Below are 24,709 nucleotides of genomic sequence, written 5' to 3' on the forward strand. Positions count from 1 at the left end.
ATGGAACGGTCTCTTCTAGATCACATGAAAAGGTATAGGAAAGCTTAAAGAACATTTGTAGAGAAAAAAAATTAACAAAAGGAAATATTTAACCTTGTTTTACATTACCCAAGCGGTGATGCCCACTTATTCCTCAACTTTAAAAAAAAAAAAAAGTGGCTTGGTATGTTTTTATATAGGAAACTTGACTCTACACTATTGACCCTACACTAATCACATTAAGTTCCCCAGTAACCAATGTTTTGCATCATAATTTTCAACAATCGGTAGAGAAGTTCATAAAACAGTTTAAATAATTCCAAATCTGTCTGACACTGATGACACTCGTTCTCGGAAGGAACTGTTACCATGGTCAGAAGGACAGAAAGAGCTGTGGGGACTTTGATCGAACGGAGAGAGCAGTGCCCGTGGCTTTTCTGTGTCGCTGCTTCTATGCAGAAGTACATGCTTGACGACAAAATGTGCTTTGCACGGTGGGAGGAGGCATTAAGACCAAAACGGGCCTAACAATCCGAAGACAGAAATTAGTCCACATATATTAAATATCCTAATGAATGCAAACAGGCGAGACACGCCTTAGGCAGCAGATTCTCAAGTGGGAATTGTTTTAAACAGGCAACTTCACAACACACGAGTCACTACGAACACACACAGGACGGTGAAAGGGACAGAACTGCCATGCCAAGAAAAAAACAAATCAGAAGAAAGACGGCATAAACAAAAAGGAAAAGCAGGCTTAACAAAAATAGTATGATTTTACTGTTTAACAAAATTATTTAACGAAAAAAAGAAGAAACATTTCAAAAATAGTAAAGACAAGCCAGCTATGCAAAGGGACACTTTATTTTGCTTTACTTTCCTCTTTGAAATACAGAGCTTTGGTTGTAAAAAGGATGTCACTGACTTTCTAATTCTACACCCAGAATTTGGGGTTTGTTTTTTCAGCCCAGCTATGAGTAAAGGCACAATCATCCACAAATGTCACTGCCCTTACCAAGGAATCCAGTCCCTGGCCAGAAGTCCTTGAAGGGGAGCTCCAGGCTGGGGTTTAGGTTTCACTATGGGATTTTTTTTTACACAAAATTTGCTATTTTTCCCTCAAATTCCTCCCCATCCCTGCTCCTTCCTCTCCTGTCCTATGACCCCCAAAAGCCTCCTTTCCCTCTCCCCCACCTCCCTTTCTCAGTATCTCATTTTCCTCCCTGGTCTCCTATCTAGTTTCATAAGTCACATCCACTCTCATGCCTCCTTATTTACATACACACAAATATTAAAAGTTAGAAACTTACACACGATAGAGAACACGCAAATTTTGTCTTTCTGATATGGGGTCATCTCATTTAATACACTTTGAAGTTCCATCTATTTTCCTGTAAACGTCATCATTTTATTTTTCTTGACAGCTAATTTAAATTCCTTTATGTATATAGCACATCTTCATTAGGAGTGATACACTGTGTCACATGGTTTCCTAGTTTGAGTTTTCTGAAGGTCTATGCTGATTTCCAGTTGTTCCCTCAGTTTGCACTCCTCCCGCAGGGAGTAAGGAAAAGGTCTCCACCCCAAAGCCTTGCCAGCATTTGTTGTCATTTGTTCTCTTCACGACAGCTGGTCTGACTGGAGTAAAATAAAATCTCAAAGTAGTTTTAATTTGCATCCTGCTGTCAAAAAAAAAAAAAAAAGCAAAAACCAAAAAGTTTACTCAGCCATTTAACCTTTTCTCTTGTGAGGAACTGACTGGAAGGTTTGCATTTTTGAGAACGGACATTCATCTTCGCCAAAGGCATGAGCCACTGTGCCTGGTTCTCATTATGCTAAATCTTACTCATTGTAGAAATGATGTGTAAGAAGCTGAAGCGATGGCTTAGTGTTCTTGCAAGGGACCTGGTTTGGTTCCCAGCACCGACATGGTGGCTCACAACCATCTGTAACCAGAGTTTCAGAGGATCCAATACGTAGGAACCAGGTGTGTGTGTGTGTGTGTGTGTGTGTGTATACACATGTGGTGATATTTTGTTTGTGCTTTAACAAATAAAGCTTGTCTGAATATTACAGTGAGGAGCTAGCCACTAATTAGCCATGGAGGCCAGGCAGTAGTGGCACACACCTTTAATTCCAGTACTCAGGATCAGAGGCAGACAGATCTCTGTGAGTTCAAGACCACCCCTGAGTTACTCAAGATCGATTCAGTCTAAAAGTGAATCAAATACAGGTGGTGGTGACTCACACCTTTAACTCCAGTACTTGGTAGTCACACACCTTTAATCACAGCACTGGGGAGGTGGAGACAGGAAGGGATATGGCTAGGCAGAGAGAGGAATATAAAGCGGGAGGAGGCTAGAGCTCAGGCATTGAGTCTGAGGTATTGTAGAGAAAGGATACCCCACTCTGTCTGAGGATGTCAGAGAGGTAAGAACTAGTAGCTGGCTGCCCTGCTTCTCTGATCTTTCAGCTTTCACCCCCTAATATCTGACTCCAGGTTTTTATTATTAAGACCAATTAGAATTCATGCTACGTACACACATACACACAGGGAAAAAAATCATATACATAAAATTTAAAATGCTTAAATGATATATTATTTACAGTTAACAATAAACTTTTATATAGTATTCGGTTACACCAAAAACAAAATGACCACTACACTATGTTAGAATTGTTGAGGTTTGTTCATACTTTCAAACCAAATTTTCTTTGTGGCAAACCAGCTACTAAGTCTGACTCTGCTGTCAGAGTTATGACTTCAGTGCTGGAAAATTAGGAACTTCACTTTTCAGTTCACAATTCTCTCCTTGTTTCATTTAGAAAATCCTCAATGGACTTGTTCCAGTCTGCTTTACAAGCTGTTTCTTTCTACCCCTTCTTCTGTTTCTACTGACCTACTAACTGTCCTTGAAGGACGGTTACACAAGCTCGCTCGCGTAAGCACCTCTTTCTCAAAACTCTGGAAAACTACACTGATTTTTTTCTCACTTTTCCACTGCAGAAGCTTTTAAAAATTAAAGTCTGTATTTAAAACTCTATTCCTGGTTCAACATAAATGTTCTAGTAATTGTAAAACCCTATTCCTGGTTCAACATAAATGTTCTAGTAACTGTCAGGTTTCAAGCACACCTGTCTTTCCTGCTGGATGCTGTGCTCAAGGTCAGGTCTGTTTCGGTCATTCTTGTGTACTCAGCTCCTGGCAGAGATCAGATAGGTATTCACAAATACAGATAAGTTAATATGCATAAAAAGAGAATGTGAAGGAAAGAAATACAACTTAAAGTATATTTTCCTATCAGCTGACATTTACTGAACTGTGATGCCATGTGACTGACAAGGTCCCATGTCAATTATTTTCCCACATCTTAATTATCATTGTTAAATAGGCATTACGCATATTAACCTTCATCCCGCTCCCCTCCGTCAGTTTTAGAAACTCGGAATCTAGACTAAGGATATCAGGACGTGAGCAGGCAATGCAGCCACCGCTTAGAGCCCATGGATATGAGTTTGTGCGGCTCTACTCACACATGGTCACAGAGGGATCTAAATGAGGGGAGAGGAAACACTGACCTTGGACCTCCCTGCCCAGGGACTAAGAAGGGAGGTGTGCAGGCAGCCTGCCCTATTGGGCTTCCTAGAGAGAACTCAGTGGTACTGTCACCATGATCTGCTTCTAAACACACACACACACACACACACACACACACACACACACACATCAGCAGTATACAAGGAACGCTGGCCCTCAGTCCCAGGCACTTGGATGAAAACTGTTCTTAGTAAACCAGCCTGTTCTGAGTGGTTTACGGTGCATCACTTCTGAAAAGAGCTTCTGTGTCAAGCTGAGAAAACAAACAAGAAGTCCCAGCCAGAGAAGAAACAGGACAAAGACAGATGGACACACAGCTGCAGGCTCCTTCTAGTCTAATCCAGTGACAGCCACCACCTTTGCCACCTTATGCATCAAAACAAGGAAGCAGGGACCTAATGTCATTGAAGACCAGTTACCTTTTGCTACATGGAGGGTGGTTTAATGTTAACCAAATAAGTCCTTTCCCATTAGCTGCTCACATACTTTATTTGCATAAAGCAAACACTGTCAAAGAGGTTTGCAAGTTCAAGCTTAGACTAATTGGCACATCAGGGCACTGTAACCAGTAACTGAATAGCCATTTTAACTCTGAATACATTAAGCTTCAAAGTTTTCTTCCGATGTGGTCTGAAAACTAGAAATGAATTTTCCTCATAATGTTAGAAAGCATACCAGAGTGTGAGGTCACAGCAGAACACTTAAACTAGAGAAGGCTCAAAAGAGGCATGAGCCTCACATCCACCACACAGTCCAAGCCACAAGAGAAAGGGCAGCATGAGCTCTGTGGAGAAAAGACGTTAGTATGAGGGTCCCCAGGGGTCCCTGAGGATACCATCCTCATGGGGGGGAGGAGGTTCCACAGGCCCCCAGACTAACATGGCATACCAGGATACTTCTCCTGAGTCAGGGTCTTTCTACACCTGTGTTTCTGTGCGCAGTTTGTGAAATGGGTTGTACTAGTGTCATGATTTCTTTATTAATTTTTTCTTCTTTTTTGGTGGTTTTTTGAGACAGGGTTTCTCTGTGTAACAGCTCTGTAGACTGGCCTTGAACTCATAAAGATCAACCTGTCTCTGCCTCCCAAGTACTGGGATTAAAGGTATATACCACCACCACAGGCTGATTCTTTATTTCTTTATGAGCATAACATAAGCTCACTGGAGGAGTGCTTAGCTAAAATGATGCCTATGAACACTATAAACATGTTCCCATTTTATACAGTTGAGAAAACTCTCTGAAGATGACGTTATCTGCTACCACCACAGAGCCTGTGACAGCAGTGACACAAGAAATAACTGTGCTCTCTAAAGTTTACGTTCTCGTAGGAAAAAGGTGAGAGAACTTGTGGAGAGAACAGGTATTTCAAGGCGGCAGTATAAAATTGTAATAATTAACGCATACCGTACCCCATGGCTACAGCAGAGCAGGAGAAAGGCGGGCCAGTGGTGAGTGAGAGCTGGGCACACAACAATCTGGGAAAGCATTACAAGGAGGACTAGCTAGTACAAAGGCCCTGGGACAGAAGGTGCCTGAGATGTCTGTCACACAGGACGGTGGCCAGTGCGTGTGAAAATGAACAAGAGAGGCAACACCACCTGAGAAAGCCAGGCTGCTGCAGACCAAGACTCCTGGCCAACTCCTGTAAGCACTCTTCTGAAGGGATAATGGCGCCCTGAAAGCCCACAGAGTGGCGTTAGGCATGATGCCACCCTGCCTTTGGACTTCAGGAAGACAGAGCAGGGAGAAGGTGTCTCCGGCTGCAGCTCAGTAGGCAGTCACTAGAAGGGGGCAGAGGACATACTTCTGAAAACAAAACTGACAGCTGAAACACAAAAGTATTTTTGTATGTTTGAACATCAGGAAAAAAAATCAAAGAACATGACTTATAAAAGTGAGTTCACAAGCCAGGCAGTGGTAGCATGCACGCACCTTTAATCCCAGCACTGAGAAGGCAGACGCAAGGGAATCACTGAATTCGAGGCCAGTCTAGTCTACAGCTCCTGAGGAAAGACACCTGATGTCAGCCTCTGGCACATGCATGAGCACGCGCGCACATGTGGGGGCAGTCTGGCTTGGGGAGGTAACTGTCAGTAGAGATGTCACACAGCAGTACCTGTGGAGTTCTGAGGTCAGAGGCCACTGTCATTTGAGAAGTTCACCCTTGCTATCTTCCTCATGTACCTCAGGGAGTCACATTCATCGGACATCACCTTGACCTATTTGCCACCTGAAGAAAGTTGGGGAGAGGGCTGGAAGAGACACTGTACCGATTACACAAACCAAACTACAATGGGGCATTGATGCACTCAACCTGCCTCACAAGGAGCCACTGTTGGAAGGACACAATGAATGGTCAGCCCACGAGTCCTTAGCGCTGCTCCAGCCCCAGCCCACTCTGCAGAGTTCTGGACTGTCAAGGACAGGTGTGCAGCGGGGCCTGACTCCATGTGGACAGTTTCCAAGTAAATTCAAAGGCTTAGAAAAGGGGAAGGCCTAAAGTACCACCTTTTACTTAATGAAAAGAAGGTAAGGACTTAAACAGAAGCTAAGCAAAGGCAGTGAGCACTGTCTTGTTTCGTGTGTCTAGTGAAACAGGAGCCCCCCTCCTCCACTCCATACGAACTCTTCAACTCCTGGAACCGCTCTGTCATTTCAGTTCTCTTTTGCCTTTTTTTGGGTCACAGGCACACATTACTCTTTTTACCATTCTAATTCTAATTTTCAAAAATACAGCAATACATAAATCAGACACAAAAGGCAAGTCACTGAGTACTTAAATTTTTACTGCATAGAAGCTTAGAAAGAAATATTTCCCTGAAAAGTTAGAGAGGGAGTATTTTGAGTAATCAACGTAAGTAACAGAATTGTTGCTTATGATAAATAATTCACACTGAAATCTTACTGGCAAAATCTGTAGCTTAGATAAAACTCCATTATTCCAAGGACAATTTTTTTGTCCTTGTTCTGTTCCTTTTTGATTATCCTTAATGTTTAAAATGACAATCAAATAATTCACAAAAAAAGAAACAGGAGGCAGGACTTTTGTCATTAGTTTTCTAGTGACTGACATCATGTTGTAAGAAGTCACCAGAAGCTGGAGATGTAGCTCAGCTGATAAGAGCCTGTGCAGGGTGCAGGAGGTTCTAGGTTCGACCCAGAGTACAAGCTGAGCAGGGGATGCACAGCTGTAACCCCACCACGTGAGAAGTAGAGACAGGATCAGAACTTCACTCTCCTACTGCAACTTAAGAGGTTGGCCTGGAATACATGAAATACATACTCCCTGCAAATGTGAGCCATTCGGGACCCTGCTAACCTCTCATTTCCTCCTCCATGCTAAGAAGAAGCAAACCCCGCTCCAATCTCCACAGCCCTGTTGCTTTCACAATGAATGCTCTTGACAAAGGTGTGCAGGACCTGCTGCTCTGGCCTCTTCATATAGCCCGAGCACCCCTTATTCAAACTTGCCATTGTTTCCTTCCTCAGCAGCCACTCCTCCTGTCTGGGCTCAAGGTAATGATGTGGAGGAAAAGGCTGTGCTCAGAGCAGGTGGCAGGTGCTGCTTTAACCATGAACAGGCACTGAGAACTCACGGAGACAGGTAGGAGCCAGAACAGCTTTTCTATGTCACACCAGTACCAACAACTAGGGCAAGACTAATTCTGAATGTCTGCGCCTGGCGGCTCTGCATTTGGTAAATGATTGTTTCATCTTAGGGTCCCCAAAATAAATCTGACTATTTCAAAGACATGCTTGCCAAGGAAAATGCTGCAGCATAACGATCTGCTGAGAATTATGTATTAACAGCTGTGGCTCCCCGTTTCTCTTGTACTAATAGCGCTCAAGCAGCAAAGTAGAGGGCTGGAGAGATGGCTCAGCGGTTAAGAGCATTGCCTGCTCTTCCAAAGGTCCTGAGTTCAATTCCCAGCAACCACATGGTGGCTCACAACCATCTGTAATGAGATCTGGTGCCCTCTTCTGGCCTGCAGACATACATACCGACAGAATATTGTATACATAATAAATAAATAAATATTTTTAAAAAAAAAGAAGAAGCAAAGTAGATAAGCTTTCCATTGGTTTTTCTGAGCTTCTCAAAGGCCTGAAATAGCTGAGTTAAATTTCTTGACAGCACTTTCCAGGAAGTCAGTGACAGCTAATACTGGTTGTCTACTTGAGACACCTAGGAAGAGGGCAGTCAGTTGAGAAAATACCTCTATCAGATTGGCCTGTGGGCATGGCTGTGGGCATTTTCTTAATTGCTAACTGATGCAAGCAGTCCCCGAACACTACAGATGGTATCATCCCTGGGTAGTAGGGCCTGAGATGTACAGGGAGCAGAACACAAGCCTGAGTGTGAGCCAGTAGGCTAGCAGTACTCCCCATGGTCGCTGTGCCAGTTCTTGCCTCTAAGTTCTTACCTGAGCTTCTGTACTGAGCTGTAAACTGTAAACCAAGTAAACCCTTTCATCCCCATGTTGATTTTGGCTGGTGTTATTACAACAACAGAAAACAAACTGGGCCAGTGCCTAATTAAATATGCTAGATGACGGAAAGAAGAATGGAATCCAGTGGCTGTCAAGCCCACACTATTGCATAGCTGGGTGTGTAGGCCCTGCCCAATCGCATCTACTAGGGACTCCAGGAAGCTGGATAAGGTGGTGGGTGTGAAGACAGCTGGCCTGTACTGGTGTCTGCAGGCCAAGGCAGCACACTGTCTGGATATTTTGCATTTTTATACAACAGATCAGACTGAGTCACCAAAAGAAAGGGTATCAAATCACTGACATTTCAAAACTATGAAATTCATGGTAGAAACTAATAACTGTGACATTTAGTTACATATTTTCTTGTACTTGCCTGGTATGATTATGTCTTTCTAACTATATGCAATTATTTTTTAGTTACTACACTTTAATTCATTTATACTGGGTGCATGTATATGGAGGGGACACACATATGGCATGGCATGCCTGTGGAGGTCAGAGGACAGTTTTCTGGAGTCATTTCCACCATGTGGCTTGATAGAACGCAAGTTGTCAGGGTTAGCTGCAGGTAGGTTTTCCTGCTAAGCCATCCCACAGGTCTACAATTATATTTTTAAACTAAACTAGACATATACAATGGTTTTGCGTTTTTGTTTTTTGGGTTTTTTTTTTTTTTGGTTTTTTGAGACAGGGCTTCTCTGTAGCTTTGAATGATGTAGGAGTGTTTCTATCTATCTGTTGTTTCATTGGTTAATTAATAAAGAAACTGCTTGGCCTGATAGGTCAGAACATAGGTGGGTGGAGTAGACAGAACAGAATGCTGGGAAGAAGGGAAGTGAGGCAACTGCCATGAAGCAGTCGCCATGACTCTCCTCTCCAAGATGGATGCAGGCTAGAATCTTCCCGGTAAGGTACCACCTCGTGGTGCTACACAGACTACTAAATATGGGTTAATCAAGATGTGAGAGTTAGCCAGTAAGAGGCTAGAGCTAATGGGCCAAGCAGTGTTTAAAAGAATACAATTTGTGTGTTGTTATTTCGGGTATAAAGTTAACCATGCTGGAGCCGGGCGGGACGGAAAGCAGGCCTGCTCACCTCCAGCCTGCCGCCTGCTCGTCTAATCACTACAGAGTCTGTCCTGGAACTAATGCTTGTAGACCAGGCTGGCCTTGAACTCACAGAGTTCCACCTGCCTCTGCCTCCCAAGTGCTGGGATTAAAGGCGTGCGCCACCACCACCAGGCAACATATATACAATGTTTATAAGGTACCTCACATCTAAAATTACCTCAGAAGCACTGATTCTTTTCCAAGTACTCTCCATGCTCCTAGTTTTTATTAAAACAATATTTACCTCTAAGATTTCCCTCCGACAAGACACAGTCTAATGACATTTAATGACCACAGAAGAAAAGGAAAGGGCTCTCCCCTCTCACCTGCTTTCAGGCTGTATCGTCTCAATGGATATATAACAAAGCACTGCTTATAGGTCTGGGTTTGTTTGTTTTCTTGTTTGTTTTCAAGACAGGGTTTCTCTGTGTTACAGCTCTGGCTGTCCTGGAACTCACTCTGTAGACCATACTGACCTCAAACTCTGAGATCTGCCTGTCTCTGCCTCCCGGGTGTTGGGATAAAAGGTGTGCAGCACCACACCCAGCAGCTTTCAACGTAAAGGGCAACAATATTTATCGACTCAAGGAGAAAGGCGGCAGCCCCTATGGGTCCCTGGAGCGTGGCAGACAACAGGCTTCAGCTGAAGCTCCTGTGAGATTAGAACTGGGAAGTGAAAGAGCAGCATTAACTAGCGTCAACCCCCAATCAGACTACCAACTTCTAAGACATGTCCTTGAAGCTCAAGTCAGTTTGGGGAACTTTATTTTGATATAATTTTAAAGCTTCAGAAACATCTCAAGAGTAGCCCTTAAGAACTTCTACTTGTCTTCTACCAGGTTTGTCAATGACAGAGACCATGCCTCTTCTGCTGTGCATTTGCCTAGCCTCCCTCAGATCTGGGAGGAAAGCAGCACACACAATGCCTACCTACTATCCAAATAGTGTGAATTTTATTTTCCAAAGCTAAGAACATATCTTAGGCAACCACAGTAGTTACCCAAATCAGGAAAATTATCACCTATACAATGCATAATACACATTAATATGTCAACACCTGTCCCCTAAATGTTTTCTCTGTACTTTGCTCCAAACAAAGTATCATGGATTCTAGTTGTCATTGTTTAGTCTCCTTTGACCTAGTTCCTTAGTTTTGTCTTTATAAAGACCACAAGTGAGGCACAGAGCTCCTAAGGTATTCATCTGTCTCATGTCCCTGGGTCATACACAGCTGACAAGATACCTGAGAGGCAGGAGTGTTCTCTGACAGACAGTGAGAGGCATGCCATACAGTTTGTGACCCTGATCATACAGACAGACTCTACGATGGCCTTGTGGTCTCCACATCCTGATGGTCATGTGAGACCTGCTATATGCCTCCAGGCAACAGAACAGAGCAAGGCTCATGGGATGCTTGAGGTTCCAAGTCCATGTTACCCAGCGTTGGAGGAGCATCTCGACTGGCTCTGAGGAGGAGGGTAGCCATACTGGGAACTCACAGAACTTCAGACAGCTGGGGTAATCTTCCAGTCAACTTCCAGCAAAGGCAACAATGCTCTCCAATTGGTCACTGTGCCAGGGTTACAGGTGGGTGCCCATGCTCAAGCTTTACAGATGCTGGGGGTGTGAACAAAGCCCTCCGGCATGTGTAGCAAGCACTTTACCAGCTGAGCCATTTCCTCAACCTGCTACTTTTAATAAAAACATCCCATTACTTCAGGTTAGATTTTTTTTTATCACTTCTGAAATTAAGCAAGGTTTAGCCAGTGTCAACTTAAAAAGCAGTATATACCTGTCACATGAGCATTCATGGGCCAGAGGCGAGGTCAAAATGGAACGGGCAGATTTAGCTAAAGACCAAATGCACATTTTCCAATGTTACACTCTGCACTAAAGCAACAAACCCAACATAGTACCTTTGGTGATTTAGGCTATCTGGAAACTTTTTCATCTACTCAAGTATATGCCCCAAACTATCCACAACCACAGGGATTAAGCCTAAGATACTAACGTCAATGTATTTTTTGACTCATTCCCAAGGCATTTAAATTTCCCCAAGGCACACCAAGAATTACAGGTCCAATTTCCCCAAGGATTTCTATATATAGGACAATTCTTAAATCATTCTGATTTAGAATCAGTCTATTTCATAAATTCTTACAGAAAAACCCTGCACCCATCTAATCCATGAAGACTGAGGGCTCATGGGCTGCCTTCGAGCCTCTTCCCAAGCTTCAGTTTAGCAGAAGCACAGCCCCTGGCTTCAAAAGGCCCTCACTGCAGTACTCACTGGTAAGAGGCGCATGCAGAAAAGGGACAGCAAGGTGACTTCCAGCCCTGTGCAGCTGTGTTACACTGAAGGCAAAAACAAGTGGATGACGACGACACAGGGAAGCAGGCAAAGAATGCGGCTGCCTACCAGCCATCTGAGCTGGGCAAGTCTATCAGTGACTTCCGCTGTGACAAGGTAGCAGACAAAAGCAACTGAAGGTGGATTTACTGGCTCACAGTTGGCCGGTCCTGTCCACCACGGGAGACAGGCACAGCAGCAGGAGCATGAAGTGGCTCGGCACGCTGTGTTCACAGAGAGAGACCGATAGATGATGGTACTCAACTCTCTTTTTCCTTTTCACCTCTCCACCCAGTTTACTCAGTGCTGCCCAGAGCTAAGGGGACTCTGCCCTCTTCAGTTGAACCTCTCTAGAGACATCCTCACAAGCATATCCACAAGTGTGTCTCCCAAGTGATCCTAAACTCAACAGGGAAGATTAACATCAAAGGGTACTATGTCTCTCTGTTCGTTAATTCTCAACTCCAAAATGTCAATAATCATATAATTAGCTTCATAGGTTTGTTATTAAAATAATGTCTCTATCAATGCTCACCACAGTAGACCCTCAGTAGTTTTTAAAATGAATGTAAAAGTATAAGTATTACAAACAGTTTTTATGACATGAGCATGTAAACACTTAAACAGTGTTTAAAATATAAGAGGAGGAGGTGGAGAGCAGACGCTGAAGTAAAAAGCAGCCATTACTCTTGCAGAGAACCAGAGCTCTTTGTACCCACCTTGGGTGGCTCACAACAGCCTATAACCGCAGCTCCAAGGAATCCAATGTCTCTGGCCTTTATGGGCACTACACTCAATCACACATAACCACACACACATACATATTTAAAAATAAAAATAAGTCATGAGTGTTTTTACAGTTCCCTTCAATGACGTTCCAGTTTTTGTTATTGCACAGATTACAATCAGCTCTATCAATGAGTGCTCAATTAAATGAGCTCTATCAAGATTAAGTAATGATAAAAGCTAACTCCGTGTTATATAATGGTTTAACCTATTCCACTTAAAACATAGCCAACCATCCACGAGAAAAGCAGCCTGCTCTAGTTATTCATTAGGCGCTCTCTCGCAAAGGGAAAAGGCTCTGAGTGCTCTGTGACTGGCAGCAGTTAGTCTACAAGATGGAATGGAACAGGCTCAGATTGGAAACTACAAGTCCAGCTACAATCCAGGAATTTTAAGTGCCTGGCAATTTTCAAGGGTTCCAATCCATACATACTATTTTAATAATGGTAGCAAAAAAACTTGTACAATGGCAGCAGTTAAAGCTGTCCTTAACCCTGGGTCAGAGCTGCCTTCTAGACAGGCAAGTGCAAGCACAGATCAGTCACCATTTACAAGTTTATAAGTTACCAGCTGGAGCGTGAGCCACTTCTGGAAGGGAGCGTGCAGGGCTCCTGAAAGAAATTAAAAGCAGCAAGAAGTGGGCAGCTGCTAGGCATGGGAATATGAAAATTATGGGGGTAGGACTTGTGGGAATGGTTTGATCTGACCATGATAATGCCTAACAAAGGGATGTGTTCATAAAACAATGGAAAAAATGCCTTCAAAAACCAAGTAGTCAGCCCTGAAATTATACACATACAAACATTATAAGACAGACTCAGCATGCTGTGGCTATATATTTATGTTTATATACACACATGTATGTACGTAATAGTAATAATCAAAGAGATCATGAATTTGAGAGGCAATAGGGGGGTGGGAAGGGTTGGAGGGAAAGAGCATGAGAGGGTTTGGTAAGAGGAAAAAGAAGAGGGAAGTGATGTAATTATATTTCAATTAAAATTTTAAATTATTAAGAACCAAAAAATGGGTGAAATTTAATTGCCTATTAAAAACTTTTAAATATTCACGTAGAGGGAGCTGGAGAAATGGCTCAGAGGTTAAGAGCACTGATTGTTCTTCCAGAGGTCCTGAGTTCAATTCCCAGCAACCACATGGTGGCTCACACCATCTGTAATGAAATCTGGTGCCCTCTTCTGGCCTGCAGGCATACATGCAGACAGAACACTGTAAACAAAATAAATAAATAAATAAATAAATAAATAAATAAATAAATAAAAATAGACTTGATCAACAACCACGTCTTCAAAAAAAATATTCACGTAGAAGCCAGGCATGATAGCATATACCTGAACTCCCAACACTCAGGTGGTAGATGCATATGCTACATAGTGAAAACCCTGTTTTTATTTAAAGGAACATTCCTTAAAACAAATTATATAAAAGCTGGCCATTGTAAAACTCTGAGGCCATTTCTGAGGCCTCTCAGCCTTAGTGCTTCCCCCCACCGGGAGCCTAACAACTGCACCTGCATGTACTAGAGTGTTGGGGACTCTCCATCTCCCCGAGTCCTTGTGAGTGTTCTCCAAATATATGTACTCACTCATAAGTGGTATTTAGACATAAAGCAAAGAAAACCAGACTACAATTCACAATCCCAGAGAACCTAGACAATAATGAGGACCCTAAGAGAGACATACATGGATCTAGTCTACATGGGGAGTAGAGAAAGACAAGAGCTCCTGGGTAAATTGGGAGCATGGGGACTATAGGAGAGGGTAGAAAGGGAGGGGCAAGGAAGGGAGCAGAACGGAGAAAAATGTATAGCTCAATAAAATCAATTAAAAAAATCTAAAAAAAAAGAATTATAGGAGCCATCAAGATGGCTCCATGGTTAAAGGTACATGCCACCAAACCTGGTGTTAAATGTGACACTTCAGAAACCACATGGTGGAAGGAGAGAAACAACTCTCAAAAACTGTTCTTTGATCTCTACATGCAGCATGTATGAGCACACACAAACATATGCAAAATAAATAAATAAAAGTAAAACATACCAAAATAAAATGAATTCTAAAAAAGGAATTATACGTTAAAAAAAAAAACAACAAGAAGATGGGAGGCGTGTGAGGGCAGACAGAGGAGAGAGCAGAAGAGACATAACACTAGGGATGTCTGGAAAAGTCATATGGAACCATCTATTTTATAAGCTTCCTAAACACACACGTGCACACACACAGAAAGAGAAAGAGATACTAAATGGAAATTACACTATACAGGGGATCAGGAACCTCCCAGGAGCCATAGTTTGCTAAATAAAAAATCCAGAATGGAATACCTCTCCTTGAGTCGTTGGAAGGGGGAACATCTTAGTTAAGTTTCTATTGCTGTGATAAACACCATGAACACCGTGATGAAAAGCAATGTCAAGAAGAAAGGGTTTATTTTATTTATCTTACAATTTATAGTCTGTCATGAAGGGAAGTCAGAGAGGAGCTGAAGCAGAGGTTATAGAGGAACACTGCTTGCTAGCTTGCTGCCCAGATTCGCTATGTTTCCTCTCATTTCTTTTTGTTTGTTTTTGATGTTGTTTTTGTTTTGTTTTGTTTTGTTTCACTGTGTAGCCCTGCAACTCCTGGCTGTCCTGGAACTCACTCTGAAGAACAGGCTGGCTTTCAACTCAAAGAGCTCCACCTGCCTCTGCCTCTGCCTCCTGAGTGCTGGGATTAGAAGTATGTACCATCACCATCCGGCTCAGCTACAATTTTTTTTATACTTCCCAGAATGATATACCAAAGAGAAGCACCACCCACAGTGTGCTGAGCTCTCCTACATCAATCATTAATAAATAAAATGCCCTCAGAGACTTACCTATAGGCAAATCTGATACATTTTCTTAATTTAAATTCCCTCTTCCCAGATGAACCTAGCTTGTGTTAAATTGACAAAAATATTTAGCCAGCTGGGCATGGTGGCATATTCCTTTAATACCAGCACTCAAGAGGCAAAGGCAGGCAGATCTCTATGAATTCAACATCATCCTGGTCTACATAGTGAGTTTCAAGACAGTATGGCTACATAAGGATATCCGAACTCACAACAATAAAACAACAACAAACTAATCAGTGTGGGGTGGGGACAGTGTGTGTCCCCAAGCAATACAAGATATAGGCATTGCTCCTACTTGTCTTCCCAAACTTTATGCCAGGTAGAATCACACACTTTGGTCACAGGACGAAATGAAGCTAGTGCTGACCTTGAAGCTTTGTCCTTAACAGCTAGCTCTAGTGGTTCCAGAAAGTGATCTACAGACTGCTGCGGGGGATGGCCATCAACAGTTTTACCCAGCTGTGAACCCTGTGGGTCACAATAATGACCAGAATATGGTGCGACTGACATCCTCATGGCTGCACTACTGCCGTGAATGTTAGAGTAGCCAGAACTTTATACTGAATTTAAGGCCTTTCCACAGAAGGAAACCAGGTACCTGATACAGTAATCTGGCCATAAACTCATGGCTAGTGAGGTGACAAGCCCTGGAAGAGTATTCAGAGAGCATTCCAGCATGGGCTGAGGGGAGGGGCTCATACGCTTCTACCCCTAGCTAAGAAGCTGTTACTGATGGTTGATGGCTGCTGGGGAAATATTCTACTTTGCTTTCTTTTGCTGCAATAAACACCCTAACCAAAAGCAACTGAGGAGAGGGTTTATTTCATCTTAGCACTTACAGTCCAGCATGGAAGAAAATCAGGGCAAGAGTGCAAACAGGAACCTGGAGCAGGAACTAAGGCAGAGGTCACAGAGGAACACTGCTTACTGGCTTGCTCCTCCTGGCTTGTTCAGCTCATACAACTGAGGATCATCTACCCAGGGTTGTCACCATCTCACAACAAATGAAAGTCAAGAAACTGTGATGGAGATGTTTCTCAATTTGCTCCCTCTTCCCAGAAAAACTTAGCTTATGTCAAGACAACAAGAAAACTAACCAGCACAGAGAGTCAGCTTTCTTTAGGGTCCTGGCCCCTGCCAGACTGAGTGTTCCAGGAGATGGCTTCACACCTATGCACACATGGGCAGTGTAAATTGTCTCAGCAGTTACGTTTTAAGAAGAAAATAAAGAGGACATGAAACTTGGAGATGGGGGAAAATGGGATCCAAGAGTAGTTGGAGAGGGAAAATAAGAGTAAACATGATCAAAATACACTGTATACAACTGTGACATCTCAAAGAATAAACTAAAATTCAGTTAAAAGGTAATTCATAACATAGTTTTTATGTGCTATTAAAACTCTATGTTGACTACATTGCTTTGATTAGACTACTACAGCCTCAGAAAAGGTAATTTCCCTTCTGTCCCTTCATGAGCCTATGAACCCTGCTTAGGAACCAGGACATTCTAACAACACGCTCTATCAAGACATGTTTCTTCACCTTCATCCTGCCGTCCTTCGCAGCAGTCCACCAGGACTCTAGGAAGCTGGGAGAAGAGGGAACTGACCAGCCCTTCCACCACCACCTACACCCACTCATAAGCTCAGGCATGTACACACATGACACATGTACACAGTCCTGACACAGCTAACTCCATACATTCTTAGTCTGGCCTTCCTGCTGGCAAGAGTACAAAAGGCTTCGGCCTCATACTAGGATATGGGAGTCTCCTTCCTCAAGGGAAAATCAATTCAGAAACCAAGACAGGCTCTCAAAAGCACCCTATCCAGCCTAATGCAACCACTCTCCAGGACTGGCTTTTGTGGTCAGTCATCAGGCACTCCATATTGCTGCCTCAACATGCTGGCTTCCTCTCTCCCTCCTACCCCACTTCTCAGGAACAAGCTGCACTTGCAGGCTCTCTTCCAGCCCAAGAGTGCCTGGTTTTCCAACCTTGATACTCTTCTAAAACAAACAAACCAACCAAAACAAAAAATCACCACCAAAGAGCTTTTATTGACGCAGCCTATAAACCACTAACATTCATAATGCCAGAAATAAAAACAAAATTTAAAGATACTTATTAATTTCACCAATTAAACCTGCAGTACATTAATATAAATAAGACTTTTAAGAAAGAAAAAAATTACCGTTGAACCAAAAAAATAATAAAAGTTTTACACCTTTCTAACACTCTAATGGGCTTGGTAGTGGGCAGCCAGGTCTCAGGTTTGCCTCTGCAGTTAGTCTGATAGGCACACTCTCAGATATTACACAGTGTTAAAACCATGCTGATCTCTCGGCAACACAACACGAGACAGGAGGAGGAGGCTCAAGACAAGCTTTGCATTAGGACATTTCAAGGTCAAATGCTGATGGATGTGAACTGCATTTGTAGACTCTTAATCTACAATAGTGATATATTCTCTTTTTACAATTCCACAGTCCTATGAGCTTAACAGAAATTATATTAAATATTTTATAGGCAAAGGTCTGGGGGAAAACTCATCACTCAGAATTTCATAGCTATAAATATACAGACCCTGAAACTGCAGCAATACTTCTCTCTTCTGCTTGAACCTACTCCTTTTTATCTTGTGAAAAACACATCAAAAATCCTAACTAAACAAAAACAGTAAGTTCTTGTTAAAAAATACTAAATTTTTAGTCCATTTAAAAAACTAATTTGAAAAAATTATACTTTTAAAGTTGAACAGAAAATATAAAAATGAATTGAATTAAAATGAAGAATGTATTTTTAGTTTTTAATTATGTGACATCTTTTAGGAAGCTTACATTTTACACAAAAGGAGTTAAAATTTACTGAAACCTATTAGCAGCACTCAGATTCATTATAAAAGTAGACACAATTTCTCTCTCCTCTCTCTCTCTCTCCCCCCTCTCTCTCCCCTCTCTCCCTTCCCTCTCTCCCTCTCTTCCCCTCCCCCTCCCTCTCCCCCCCCTTTCTCAGAGACAATGTTTTTCTGCAGCCCTGACTGTCCTGCCACTCAACTCTATAGATCAGGCTGGCCTCAACTCTATAGATCAGGCTGGCCTCAAACACAGAAATCCACCTGCTTCTGCCTCCCAGGTGCTGGAATTATGGGAATAAAGGCATGTACCACCACCACTGGCTAAAATTTCTTAAATATGTACGCATTAACAAAGTTGCTAATATTTTAGTCTTAGATGGCACTCTGCTACTGAACAGGATGACACACATATAGGCAGCCCGGCGTCCAATGTTATCCTTGAAAACCCTGTAAGGAACACAGGCAATCACACAGAAACTCCTTAAATTTCACATGAGAATCCCGAGTAAAATTATCAAATGTATTTTAAAATAATAAACCTCCTTTAAAAATACCCAAGCATTTCACATTATTAATCTCACTGAACAATGCCCATGTCTTAATTTTCTTGTTCTACTAAAGAAGCACTATGGAAGCGTCCATATCCAAGCATAACATATCATATGATCATAACACACCAGACTGAATTATGAAAAAATAAGATAAACTTAAATAATGTTTATTCAGGGCTCTGAATGGTAAATCATTTTATGAATATAGGAAATAAGCTACGTTTAAGCCATTTCTTCTAATGCTATAGCCAAGTAGACAAGGTAATTGATTTTTTTCACATTTACTCTTCCTGAATAGAGAAGTTACATGCCTGTTCTAAATATAACATTATCTGAAAACTGAGAAATCCACAGCAAGAGTTCACTACTCAAGTCATGCCAAAAAGTATAAGACTGTTTTACAGAAATATCCATACATTTTTTCTTACCTCTGTTTCTGTACAATGTGAATATCCCAATTTACCTGTAATAAAAATACAAAAAATTACTTTCAAATGATTGAGGGCTTTTAAAGTCATCAATAATACATTCAAGCAACTACAGCCACAGCTTAACTGAACATGTGAAAACAACAAGTGGTAGGATAATTTTTTTCATGTACAAAGTTGTTGGTTCATTCAGTTACCAAGCTGGCTGCATACTCATAATCCTAGAACTCAAGATGCTAGAGAGGAAGATCACTACAAGTTCTGGGCTAGCCTGGTCTATAGAGAAAGGTCCAGAACAACCAGGACTTACGAGACTGTCCCAAAAAAGAAAGAAATTTTTAAAGAAAAAGAAAACACTGCATTTATGATCAAAAGAAGGGGGAAGGGGAAAAAATCCATACATGGATGGTACAAACCTTTAATTACCAAGGCACAGGCAGGTGGATCTCTATAAGTTCAAGGAGGCTAGCCTACATAGTGAGTTCCAGGTCAGCCAGGGTTATACAGTGAGACAATGTCTCAAAAATGCAAACAGACAAAGGAGAGAAAGGGAGACAGACAGACAGACAGACAGACATTGACTGACTCTGGGCTGAGGCAGGAAAATCTAGTTTTTGGCCAGCATGAACTACAGAGTGAGGCCTTATATCAAAACAAAACAACAAAAAAGGAGAAAGAAACCCCTTGTACTGGTTGGTAGTGTGTAAACTTGACACAAGCTAGAGTCATCAGAGAGGAAGGAGCCTCAGCTGAGGAAATGCCTCCATGAGATCCAGCTGTAAGTCAGTTTCTCAGTTAGTGATCAATGGGGGAGGACTCAGCCCAGGTGCCATCCTTGGGCTGGTGGTCCTGGGTTCTATAAGAAAGTAGGCTGGCCGGGCGGTGGTGGTACACGCCTTTGAGCCCATCACTCGGGAGGTAGAAGCAGGCAGATCTCGAAGTAAGTTCGAAGGCAGCCTGATCTACAAGAGCTAGTTCCAGGACAGGCTCCAAAGCTACAGAGAAACCCTGTCTCAAAAAATAAAACAAACAAACAAAACAGAAAACCCCAGAAAAACAAACAAACAAAGTAGGCTGAGCAAGCGGGTTGGGGTGGGGGGCAAGCCAGTAAGCAGCTCCTCTCTATGGCCTCTGCATCAGCTCCTACCTCCAGGATCCTGCCCAGTTTGAGTTCCTGTCCTGACTTCCATCAGTGATGAACAATGATGTGGAAACCCTTCCTTCTCCAACTGGCTTTTTGGTCATGGTGTTTCATCACAGCAACAGAAACCCTAACTAAGACATCCCTAGAACTCAACAACGGTTGGCTATACCAACAACAGTGTTTTCTCATCAATGAGACACAATACCCAAGAACTTGTACAACTATATATTTTGTCAATTTGGGACAAAATAATACTTTGAAAATAAAATCAGCTACTTTAAGAGTAATTTATTTAAACAAAAACAGATAATAACTTTACATGGGGTGGCAGAAACTTTTAATTTTTCCCATCTGTTCTTTTTCCCCTGCAATTATTTATCTGTATATGTGTGGCACAAACAGGTGCCATAGCACATGTGTGTTGAGACGGCCTTCCACCGTCCAGGTCCTGAGGATTGAACACAGATCATCAGGCTTGGTGGCAAGCACCTTTAACTTATTAAGCCACCTCATGAGCCCCATCTACTCATCTTACACACCACTGTCTAAGGCTTATACATGTCTGCACAGCCTTCCCTCCCAGGACTACTCTCCTAGTAACTCCTACTTCTCCCAGACTGCTACATCTGTACCTATTCACAGTATGGTTCTACCATGATTGAAATTTTTAATGCCCAGAAGGATTTAGCCATCTTGCTATTCATGGTGACATCACCAAAGAAAAAAATCATAGCTGTATGCCACCCAATTCTTCAAATGAAAAGTACAGTTGAAATCCACAGTTCCTTAATGCCTAATGATCTTAATATAATCCTATGTAATATAAAACAGTGGCTGAAACTCAGACTAGAAAATGGGACCTTGGGTCTTGTAAAATAAAAAGTATATACAAGCAATAAAAATTACATGAGCATGCATACAAAATGACTTTAAGTTATAAGGCTTTTATATACCAAGGGAATATATGGCATAAATTTGTTGCTAACATAAAATTATACTCATATATGGTGATATATATTTTATTTATATAAACATGAGAGTGTTCAGACCATAATACTATGGAGAATTACTTATAGGAGTTAAGACTTCTATAGAATTGGTAATTAATTTACCTAAGAACACCATAAGAAACAGCTCAAAGTAGAGCACAGAGTCTATCTGTGGGGAAACACTGAGTACTCTCATCTGTAGGAGAGGAAAAGGAGGACAGGATAGCAAATTGTAACACAGAAGAAAGCAACATCCTTTAAAGAACATGGATCACATCACCAATAGGAAATAATTCTTTTTTTCTTTTTTTGGTTTTTCGAGACAGAGTTTCTCTGTGGCTTTGGAGCCTGTCCTGGAACTAGCTCTTGTAGACCAGTCTGGCCTCGAACTCACAGAGATCCGTCTGCCTCTGCCTCCCGAGTGAGGAAATAATTCTTTTTGCTTGGTTTTTTTTTTTTTTTTTTTTTTTTGAGACAGGGTTTCTCTGTGAAACAACCCTAGCTGTCCTGGAACTTGCTTTGTAGACCAGGCTAGCCTCAAACTCAGAGAAATCCATCTGCCTCTGCCTCCCCAGTGTTGAGATTAAAGACGTGTGCCACCACGGCCAACAAAGATTTATTTATTATGTATGCAACGTTCTGCATGCATACATGTCTGCAGGCCAGAAAAGGTCACTAGATCGCATTACAGATGTTTGTGAGCCACCATATGGATGCTGGGAATTGAACTCAGAACCTTTGGAAGAGCAGCCAGTGCTCTTAACCACTGAGCCATTTCTCCGGCCCCAGGAAATAATCCATTAGGAAGAAAAAAATCATAAGAACTCTGAAACAAAGGGCTGGGAATACAGCTGGGTTGGTAGAGTGCTCACAGAAAGCACTGGGTTCATTTCCTGCACTGTGAAACCATGCCTATAATTCCAACACTTGGGAAGTGAAGATTAGAGATTCTAGTGAATTTGAAGCCAGCCTGAGTTACATAAGATCCTGCCCCCCCATGAAAGAAGGCAAGTATTAGAAATTTGGGCTTGTTTGTTTATTTCACTTTTGAGACAAGGTCTGGTTATGCAGCCTTGACTGGCCTGGGACTCCCTATATAGATCAGGCTGGCCTTAAACTCAGAGATCTGCCTACCTCTCCAGTGCTGTAATTAATGATGTGTGCGGCCATGCCTAGCAAATATGCTTTTTATTGGTGAAGATTCTAAAATCCACTTCCATTACAGCATAGGCGGAGGAGAGAACAGAGCAATGCTGGGAAGTCATGGCTTGTGCTGTGTGACAATATACAAACCTAATCTGTGGGAAGGAGAGGAAACTCTGGGTGCTGACCTGGAACTAGAGGTATTTATTATCCAACTTGAAAACCTAGCACTGTACACCAAAAATGGGAGACTCCACTTTGCAAAGGCACAATGAGCCTATCCTGCCTGATTCAACTCAGGAACCCTCAGCAGACTCCTGACACTGGCTAGGACAACTATAAGAAGCTGTGAACAACTTTCTGCACCTGAAAAATAACGAAGTACTTAAGGAATTATTGTATGATGTTAAAAAACATAGGCTACTGAATTAGATTCCTTGTAATCACTTGATGCAAAACAAAACTTACTCTTCTTAAGAATACCAAATCCTTGTGTAAGACGCAACTGCACTTGGTTACCCCACACGAACTGCTGAGCATGCAAGAACACATGCCGGTTAGGAGCACAACATTCCCAGCCACCCACAAATTCTGTCATCCAAGTCCACACCCAGGTGCTGACCTAGGAATGGGAATCCTAATCACACATCTCAGAGCTACAAAGGCCTTGGACAGGACTGCACAATCCATTTACTTTGCAGATGAGACATGGCAAGCCAGAGAAGTCACATGACTGGCACATGCTCACATGCCAACAAAGCAGGTGGGAGGTGTAGAAACACTGCAGGGCTCATCTAGCCTTGTTATACATGCCAGCATGGCTTTGTTACCAGCTCTCCATTGCTCCTGCCAAGGTCAGGAGGGGAAACTACAGGCATGCCATCCTAGCACCCCACTGCTTTCCCACACCTTAAGCTGCAGCCGCCTGTTCAGGGAGCTATGTCTTATCATTTCTGAGTCTTCCTTCAAGGGCTGGCTGCCTCTGCCTCCGAAAAAAACATACATATCCAAAGAATCCCTCTCAAACTCAAAATTCCATGATTCCACTTTCGTTGTTTTCAATAACCTAAGCTATAGTAGGCCTTAACAAATCTTCAGATTATAATCACAGTGAATTAGCTCTTTGAATCGAGTAATAATTTCACTAGATTACATTTAGGACAGATTTTGTTTGTTGTTTTTTTCTCTGTGTAGCCCTGGCTGTCCTGGAACTTGCTCTGTAGACTAGGCTGTGCTCAAAAGAGATCTGCTTGCCTCTGCCTCCCGAGTGCTGAGATTAACACTGTGCACTACTACTACTGTCCTCTAAGACAGATGTTAATTAAATCTGAAGTGGCATGTAATCATTAAGTTTTCAAATATTTCAAAGTTCTCAAAAATGCAGGAGGGCTGATTTTCTCAGAAAGCCCTTAAAAGCTCAGCTCTGTATTTCTTAAGAATATAAGAACCATGGCTGTGTTGCAACCCACACCCCCACCGTTTTGAGGAGGAGGGGCTTTCAAGACAGGATCTCTCTGTAAAGGCATGGCTGTCATAGAACTTACTCTGTAGACCAAGCTGGCCTCAAATTCACAAAGATCCATCTGCCTCTGCCTTCCAAGTGCTGGGATTAAAAGCATGCAGCACTACACCCAGTTGAAACACATATTTTTAAAATAATTTATTTCTAACTTTATGTGCATTGGTATTTTGCCTGCATGAATGTTTATATGACAGTGTTGGAACCGCTGGAATTGGAGTTACAGACAGTTGTGAGCTGCCATATGGGTGCTGGGAATTGATTGGGGTCCTCTGGAAGAGCAGCCAGGGCTCTTAACTGCTGAGCCATTCTCCGGCCCCTTAAACTCATATTTTTAACTCAATGTAAAAGATCTGCTCTGCTATGAAGATAAGGCCCCCTCATGGCCTACCAATTAGGAAGACATATCTTCCCATAAAGGAATACAATTGGTTTAAGTAATGAAGGAGTCCTGGTAGATAATGCCTGTTACTTTAAAAAACAAAACAAAACAAAACCAAAAGCCATTTATCTTCAAGAGACATTTGTAATTTTATTTTTTTTCATTTGTGTGTGCATACACAGCACAGAGCATGTGTGGAGGTCAAAGGACCACTCTCCACTGGCAAGAGCTGCTTCCTTCCTTCCACCACATGGATCCCAGGCTAGAACTCAAGTGCTTGCTACCAGGTATCTTCACCAGATGAACCTCTCACCAGCCCTGCTACAGACATTAAACTTTAAATGCTAATGATCAGTAAAACTCCACTCATCCAATATGCTCCAAATGTCTCAGGAAGAACATCTGCGAATGCCCCTAATAGGTCCCTGAGCTTGGCTGTTAAGGACAACTATAAATGCTGATAAACTACACAGCCTGTTGGTAGAAATTAAGGTAGT

At 42.3% G+C, this 24,709-nt stretch overlaps 1 protein-coding gene across 2 annotated transcripts in view; it reads right to left on the reverse strand.

Annotated features, from left to right (window-relative positions):
• The window catches only part of Spire1 (spire type actin nucleation factor 1), a 114,061-nt gene that overhangs the window by 72,570 nt on the left and 16,782 nt on the right, over positions 1 to 24,709 (reverse strand). For both annotated transcript variants that reach the window (XM_038331655.1, XM_042055104.1), the window contains exon 2: positions 19,036 to 19,070. In XM_038331655.1, coding sequence (XP_038187583.1) covers positions 19,036 to 19,070 — 35 coding nt within the window. The remainder of the gene's footprint in view (positions 1 to 19,035; positions 19,071 to 24,709) is intronic.

Source organism: Arvicola amphibius, chromosome 5 (genome assembly GCF_903992535.2).
Source record: "Arvicola amphibius chromosome 5, mArvAmp1.2, whole genome shotgun sequence".
Classification (NCBI taxonomy): domain Eukaryota; kingdom Metazoa; phylum Chordata; class Mammalia; order Rodentia; family Cricetidae; genus Arvicola; species Arvicola amphibius.